At 43.0% G+C, this 8,828-nt stretch overlaps 1 protein-coding gene across 1 annotated transcript in view; it reads right to left on the reverse strand.

Moving 5' to 3' along the window:
- Positions 1–8,828, reverse strand: part of tenm1 (teneurin transmembrane protein 1) — a 281,619-nt gene that overhangs the window by 125,132 nt on the left and 147,659 nt on the right. Inside the window, exons 7-8 of the mRNA XM_007554794.2 lie at positions 5,065–5,267; positions 1,525–1,732 (exon numbers count right to left, since the gene is read on the reverse strand). Of these exons, the coding sequence (XP_007554856.1) occupies positions 1,525–1,732; positions 5,065–5,267 (411 nt within the window). The remainder of the gene's footprint in view (positions 1–1,524; positions 1,733–5,064; positions 5,268–8,828) is intronic.

Consider the following 8,828-nt stretch of genomic DNA (forward strand, 5'->3'; position numbering starts at 1 on the left):
TATATATATATATATATATATATATATATGTTTGCCTTTATCCAGATTTCATAACAGCGGCCATCCATGTTTTCTTCTGCCGCATACAAACTCCGCTCGTCAATATTCTGGCAGGCGTGTTTAAACATGCATGTGTTTGCTACATATTGTGTGTCTCCTCGCCTGCATTCAGCATCGTTTCATGCACTATATTACCGTCGTCGTGTTCTCATATTTTCTTCCTTGTCACAAACTACTCTGGCATTGATTTCATGTTATTTTATTTATTTTCACAGCAGTCTTGAGTCTTCTTCCCCTCCCCCACTCTTATTTATACTCTTCTTTTTCTTATTGGATCCTGTTACTATTTGCTGCGGAAAAGCTCAATTTCCCGACAGAGATCATCTCATCTCTCTCTCTCCGTAAAGGCCCGGCTCTCTGGGCTTTCAGTGCGCCGCGTCTCTTTATGAGAATTTACTGAACCCCGGCTCGATGGTTTTGATTTTCTGCCACCAAAAACAATGCGGTGTCAGGTTCTGGACCTCGTTAGGGGCATGAATGGTCGGCGAAATGAACTCTGACACCGATCCATGCGCATTGTTTCCGTCTTTTGAGCCCAGCCACCTGATTAATAATTGTCGAAGTCGTTAGTCGACTAAGCGCCTTCATTTCGAGGGCCTCTCTTGTCGTGTCTTTGCTTTCATCGTTATAAAGGAGCAACAGGGTGAAAAGCAAGCGAAAGGTTGCCGCCTCCCCGCTTTAGCTCCGAGTATCCGACTCGAAATCCTCTGGTCTATTCTAGACTGTAGACACACGCACACAACGAACGTGTCAACAAATGTTTGACAACTCTGAAATGAAATCTGTGTTTAGCTGTCAGGCTCTGTCAGTCACTGTGAAGAGGACTCTGTCGATATGAAGATGAAACATGTCTGCAGTACAATGTTTTTGGCTTCATCGAGCTTTTTACTGAAGAGCTTTTAACCTGGGATTTCAAGAGGTTGGTGATACACAACTTTAGCTTAAAAGCTTCAAAAGTGCCTCGGTGAAACACAGTTTGTGTTTAAAATACTAAAATATGAAAACAGACACTTAAAAACATTGTTAAAAAAACAACTTTTGAGTTGGTTGCTCTCAAAACATCGTGCTTCTTTAAGGGTTTACTGGACAACCAGGTGAAGAAGCAATTACCCTGGTAATTATCCACTTGTCTATATTCAGCCGCATACTGTTGCATTATTCACATCCTTCAATTTACACTGCCATCCGTGTGTGTCATCGCAATGAGCTGCAGTTAGCAAGCCCTGTTATTACTACAGGAGCTGTCCTCCCCTTTCCTATCCGCCGTCTCTCTTGGCATGTCAAACTAACTGGCAAAATGGGAAAAGTTTCCCCCACCAAATGTCAATGAGTTTCAAATCACTCCTTATGTTCTTGCAGGGACAAACATGGAGGACGGAAGGGGGAAGAGATGACAGGAAACAGAAAGACGAGCAGAGTTCACGGTCTGCGACGCACGGAGAGGGGAAGGGGTCTTGCACTCACCTATGGGGGTGCTGTGGAGCAGCACTTGCTCCAGGTTGCGTCCGTCGTTGTAGAGCGCCAGGTGCCACGTGCCGGGGTCCATGTACTCGATGAAGCCGGTTTCCTGCAGGCCGCTCAGCAGCAGGCCCTTCGGGGTTTTGGCGGAGGAGACGGGATCGGTCAGCGACCTGGGCAGGGCCTTCCCGTCCAGCAGTTTCACGAAGTCAAACTGGAAACGACACACCGACAGGATCGCAGAGGCGTTTTCTGAGCTGGCAAAGCAGAGCTGAGTGAAAAGCATTGCTTAATATGTGCTTGTCAAAACTAAGGAAGTGATGCTTCACAGGATAGATTAAAGGATTGGCCAGGATAATGAAATTAGCAACCGTTTGAAAACCTAAAGTTATTTACAATTGAAATGTGGAAACCATACCCTCTAAAAAGTGTATTATTATGGACTTATTTACATTAATCTCACTTAATTCTTGTGGTCTAGTGATGACAACTTATTTTTTGTGTTGAATTAGCTTAAAAGTAAAACACAATTGTAACTTAAAGGAACATTTTGCTTCAACTTTACTTGAAACAGTTTAGTTCAGTGCCACGTTCGTATCCTGTCATCATGACACAGAGACAGACCAGCACCAACCAGGTGCTGGTGGTGCAGGGTCAGAGGTCAGCAAACATAAAGAGGCCTTAGTCCTCGACGTGGCCGTTGCAGGTTCGATTCCCGTTCTGATGCTGCATGTCTTCCCCCTCTACACACTTTCCTGTCTAAATACTTTCAAATAAAGGTTGCCTGAGCCAAAAAAAAATCCTTTATTAGTTTACTTCTTTATTTGAAGCAAAACTAAAGGACTTGAGTAAGACTGAGTTAAATTTGTCAAGTTAAACCAACTTCATAAATTAATTTGGACAACCTTAACTGGATTAATTGTTACCAATTGAAGCAATTCAATTAAGCTGGTTCAACTATTTTCTTTTTTCAATGAAAAAAAAAACTAACTTTTTGTATTTAACCTATGACATCTCTGGAGACGTTACAGTTTAAAGTGGATGAATCATTTATGGCTGTTACTTAATAACATTTAACTGGGAAAATGACGGCAGGAAAGCCGTTGTTGAAAGAAAGCCATAAGAAGTCCTGACTGAAATTTGCAACTGGTCAAATAGAGGACACAGCAAACACACCAACCGGATGAGGCACAAACTAAACCTTCGGCCAGCTTTGAAAATACTGTCACATTGTTTGTAACGGAGCCAAAAACATGTCCGTTTGTTGATCTAAACCGGGTGAAAGCTGCATAAAACTTGAGGCTGAGGTGGAGGTTCAACATTTATCAGGATGATAACGCTAAAGAATTAAACCAGGGTCAAATTTATGATGTGTCCCTTGTTCAGCGCACTTGAATCAGTGACTGAAAAACCTCCTCAGCAAGCAGTCGAGTTCTACAGAGCTCTTCTACTGACCCAATTGTATGATTCAGCTGTTTTTATGCAGAGATAAATGTAAAAGTTGCAGGGCACTGGGCCTCGAGGACCCGGGTTTGAGACCTGTACTTTAGATAAAAATGCAGCCTTTCAATTGACACATTATGATAAATAGGCATTTGTAGTTATAAATTGAGAAAATGTGGGGGAAAAAAACTTTAAGGGTAACGAATCCATTTGCAGGGAGCAGCAACATAACGGTAAACGAGCATGTCAAAGCAATGTTTACTGTTAAGAGACCAATTTACAAAGGTACATATGACTGTTCATAAATCCTAATTATTATGTTAGAAATCTCAAAACTTAAATGAAAAAAAAAAAACAAAAAACAGCCTGTGTCAACTCAAAACAGCAAGTTCTGGTTCCATCTTTTAGCTAGCATTTGCCAACGTGTCATTTTTCTCAAGAAAATTTCACCGCTCTGATCATATCTTTTTTCGGAGCCTTTGAAGCGCACCTCCACAGATGGAGATTTTTTTTTTCTTCCCTCCGTCATACACTCTCTCCTATTGCCATTAACACCTGTGTGTTTAGCTGAGCGAAATGAACAGTGACATAAGGTGATGCAGCCAAGACGTGTCTTTTAGTCGGTAAATGAAGAATAAATTGGCACGCTGCTAAAGCTTTGCCAGACTTAGTGACATGTCAGCATGATTCCTTTTATTGCGTAGTTGTGAATACATGCGGTACGCAACAGAGCCAGGTTAAAAGATCACAAGCTCACATCACTTGGGTTCACCGTGCCTCCGGATTTTAAATACAGACTGTTGGGGGGGGGGGGAGACGACATTGTAGCAAGTATCGAGCCTCGATTGATTCAACTCGGTGTCCTCCCTCCAGAACTTCACATACATCGCAAGACTCCCCATTTCATACATCTAAACTGTTCTGTTCTTCTTTCTCTCCCTGCTCAAGTCTCTCCACCAGCTGCAGCAGCAGCAGCAGCAGCAGCAGCAGGTCCCTCTTACCATCCATCCGTCCCTCAGTTCTCCTTGAAGTAGCAAAGCCCTCCCTGAGTCTGATTCCCCTTGAGGGCTCTGTGTCACGCGAATGTCAAAAACGGCTAATTAGACCTCTTCATGCAGACAAGAGCAGGAAAGCACTGATGTTAAAAAGCAGATGACTCAGAGTGAGATGCATCCTTTGTCTCTATACGTGCTTGTTACATGGCACAACACCAGTCGTGTACAGTGTCTCTGTGTGTGCGTGTGTGTGTGTGTGCGTGCGCGCGCGCGCGCGTGTGTGTGTGTAAGCTTAGAAGCACAGAAATAATCGTTTTGTTGGAAAAACAACAACATCCACGCTTCTTAAGACAGCTTGGAAAAATATTCCTCTCCTATGAGGACAATATTCTTTTTTTTTTTTTTGCAGTAGGCAAACAGCAATATGCGACATTACAGCCTACATCTGATGAGATTAAGACCCCACTGGCTGATTACTCTACTGAGCCTGATTAAAAAAAACAATAAAAAGTGGGTTTTCCATCATCTCTTACGCTGCGTTTTAACACAGCTGAAGTCACAATTTAATTGTTCTCATTTGCATATTCGCTGTGTCTGTTGTCAAAACAAGTTGGAAGCGGTGATTTGTTCGCGGCTCTTAACTGTTACCTGTTTAAACAGGCAGGTAACAATTCACGCTCCGCTGGGTTGCCGTATCAATCAACCCGTTATTGTGTTTGCACAAATTCAGCTGACAGAAACGCATAAATACAGTTTATGGACACCTGTCTGACTGCAAATCAATATTTTTAAGAGCAAGAAACAAAACTGATTTGAATCCTCAATGGGAGACGGGATTCCTGGCGTAATAATGCGAGACGTAGACAAGGAATTGCGCTGAAGGAAGCAAGACAAAATGACAGTTTCGATACCTACAAAGCCCTTGCCAAGGAAAAAAAAAAAACCTTATTCCCCTCCGTTTGAAATACTTCATTGTGAGAACTGGAGTGAGTTCTTTTAATATTCACCCAAATCCAAGGCCAGACAAACGGAGGACGAACTTGGGAGGAAAGGCGCAGTGCGGCCCATCTGGATGAGCAGCAACTCTCCAACAAGGAGCAATCCCTACCTGAGTGTGTGTGGGCGGGATGTTCCTGCGACCGTAGATCCCCAGCAGCGCGTTGTGCGACAGCGACAGATTGAACTTGACGTAGGTCGGATGGTGGACGGTCATGTGAAACCTCCAGAAGAGGCCCGGCGGGATCGCCTGGCTCTGCTGGGTTCCGACGTCGATCTCGCCACGGTCGATGGCGTGGCCCCTCACCCATTTCTCTGCAGGTGAAAGAAGGAGAAGAAGAAGGAAAAAAAAAATCACAGGTGAAACACTTTAGTCACATGCTGGAGATTTATCAAGGTGGACAAGGAGTCCTATTCAAGATCACCGGGAGCAATTAATAACCAACCTAATGTTCTATAACAGCGGCGAGATCAGCAGCACAGCTAATTAAGTGAAACTGAATAGATCTCCAAATGACTAAGCGAGAGTCAAAAAAAAAAGAAAAGAAAAAAAACCCACATCTTTTCAAGGAAGTAGGTTTTGGCAGTCCTTTGGATACACTGTGCATGAAGATGAACTGCTTTAGAAAGCCAGCGTTGGGGTCTGAAAGCTCTCTACCGGGGCTTTGTCGTGCGCTATATTAGCATCTGCTAACAAGAAAGGCGGATGTGTGCGTCGTGTGTGTGTGTGTGTGTGTGTGTGTGTGTCAGAGAAAAGAGGAAACTGGGGATCAGAAGAAAAAAAAAAGTGAGGAGGGCACCGCACACACACGCGGCCACACGCATTCACAAACAGACCAACGGCGCACAGATAGTGTCTTGAGTGAGAGCCCGTCTTTGTGTGTGGAGAGAATAGGGTCCATCCGGCGGTCCCGCCGGCCATCAGCTCCTCTCCTCTCTCTGCGTAAAGCCTTTATCAAGCCCCAGTCCTGAGTCTTTTGTGTACGGCGGAGTGGAGGGGGGACGACTCCCTTTGTGCTGGTCTTTATGGAGAGCTATATCTCTGGTTCTAAACTAAGATGGAGGAAATATGTTGACAGAGGGGAGCCAGCCAATCGTTACCACCACAAAGGCAGAAGAACAGTTAGGGGCAGATTCATGGACGAGTCTGCTCGCTCTCAATCCATAACGCCCGCAGCTCCACCACTCCATTATGGCGACACCGTGCACACCCACCGGCCGGGCCGCCGTATATCACATGTGCTGTCACGCTGAGAGAGGGAGCTAAGAGTGCAGGTCTGGGAGGAACTTTCAGCTGTGCTGGAAGTGGCTTTAGGAAGGGCGCCGTGCGATTGACTGCTGTTCTGCCCTCCGTTTGGCTTTACATGTGGAAGGGGGTCCAGAAGTCTTAATGGAATTTCATCACCTCAAACATACTTACAAAGTCTCCAGGGCGGCTGCAGAGCGCTACAGCGCATTATATAACAACACATCAAAACAACAGCTGAGCAATGCCAACGACCACAACACCCAGCAAAGAAATCTGGGTCTTTGCACAGACTCCAGTAGCGAAAAGCTTTGGGAGATTTTTTTTTTGATCCAGTAAATGACAAAGCTTTAACGTACACCAGATCACCAGATGACAGCAGCGGGATTTCATGAATTGATTACAAGAGCTTGTGAAACAATGTGAAACACAACAGAGCGAGCAGAAAACCCTCCCAAGGCGATAACGTGATTGTAAATTATACATTTGTGATATCTGTAAATGAAACACACAGATACAGTAGTTCCAACTCCTCCTTCTCAGCACAAACTTACCGACATGTTGATTATGGACGTCTGGCAAAACATCGGCTGATCAGAAACTAAATCCGACAACATTTGAAGATTCAAACACTTAAAACACAATGTTATACCATACCACACTATTCTATACTAATCTATACTACGCCATACTATACTGAACTGCATTATACTATACCACACTATGTTATACTACAACCCACTACATTATACTACACTGCGCTATGCTAAAGCCACCATACCATACTATGCTATACAATACTATACTTTGCTATACTGTTCTATACAACAGTCCACTACACTGTGTTAAACTTTACTGCACTATACTATACTATACTATACTATACTATACTATACTATACTATACTATACTATACTATACTATACTATATTACACTACTTGAAAAATCTCCATCTGCTTGTTCCACCTGCTCTGGAGAACCAAATTGCTATCATTCTCAAACTGAAGAAAAAGGCTCCAGATAGAAAACTTTGCTACACCTTTAATTTATCATGAGATAAAATACAATCTAAGAACAACATACTAATTCCTTTTATCCTTTCTGCTACGGTTTAGATTGGGCCTAAAATATTAGTCTCCAATGCGACTAATTAACTCTAATTAGAGAAGTGAGCTTGGAGTAAACCCGACATACTGTTTTAAATTGCTACCAGTTTAAAACACTTCTGGACCTCTGACTTGGCTTAGAAGTGCAACTTCTCCCATTTCTTAGCCTTTGCTTAACATCTTACAGGTCCACTTTGTCGCTTGTTGTAACCGCAAGGTGAGTCAAGTGCAAATCTTCTGGGATGTGTGACTGATAGGAGAAGAGAGGAGTGAAGAGGGGCCGCATGCGCTTGAGTTGTGCAGTGCACTGCACTTGTTACAGTCTAATTAACTTCTGCACCTCTCTGTCGAGTAAACACCTACTCCTCTGCAGCTACATTAAGCGAATCAACATAACTTTTTACAGTGCATTCTTGCTTAGTTTCTCTGTGCTCTATGTACTGTAGGCCTATTAAAAACACACCCCAGCATCGCCAGCCTGACCCTACCCGTCTATTAAGCATATCATTTCAACCCGACTCGACCCAAATTTTGGTTCAGGCTGATGCTATATACAAACTCTAACCTTCTCAATGATTATTAAGTATTTGCATTGGGAGCAGAGGTGTATGTGAGCAAACAGTGCTTCTAAAACAAGGTTTTAATATTTTAAAGCAAATACAAAATGATAATGATATTCAGGTTTTGAACTCTCTTTAGTGTCCTGTCTTTATATTATCTAACTGTGACCTTTCAAATGTGTGTTCCTTACAGAGTTTTGATCCTTATTTTAACTCTAAAATTTCCAAAAACAGCACGTTCCAAGCCAAAGGTTCCAAGCCTAACTGGATAAAACACAGTAACTTAGTTGTACTCTACTCAGCCTTCCTGTTATCTGATTCAAGTCTTGCTCTCTTCACAGCCTGAATGACCTGAAAACATATTTTTATGTGCCAGAAATTAGCAAATAGGGCTGCATTCTTGTGATGGTAAATATTGCGATATCAGGTGCAACATATACGTATTTTCTTCCTTCCTCTTGTTCCCATCTGTGACCATTAGCATTTTCTGGCAACGTCTTTTGCGTCCAGTGTGGGTGTCTGCTGTGGTGAGTCTTTGTTGAACTGGCTAAATGTCATTAGCACATAAAATTCAAGTTCAGAATACTTGTAAGATAATAGGCGACACTCCAAGCGGTCCTTTGCGATGTGAATACGAGGATATATTCGCAGCATATCTTGCAGCCCTGGTGACAGGCTGATTTCTAGGTGCATCTTGGCTTCTTTACACGCACCTCACCGTTGGCGTATTACTATGATCACTTCACGGCATTATCTACAAATAGACCTTCCGCATGTACATTTCCTGTAAATAGCCTGGGAGCTCTTGGTGGAATTGCACTTTAAGTCACATGAATATTTACTATTCAGCCAGCAGTAAATGACTTTTCATGTCTCTTTTCAAAGTCTGCAATCCTGTTTTAATATTGAGCCCAAACCTTTCGAAATGTCAAACAGCATACTAATAAACACAAAATAACAGCA

This window comes from Poecilia formosa, unplaced genomic scaffold (genome assembly GCF_000485575.1).
Source record: "Poecilia formosa unplaced genomic scaffold, Poecilia_formosa-5.1.2 Scaffold66, whole genome shotgun sequence".
In the NCBI taxonomy this organism is placed as follows: domain Eukaryota; kingdom Metazoa; phylum Chordata; class Actinopteri; order Cyprinodontiformes; family Poeciliidae; genus Poecilia; species Poecilia formosa.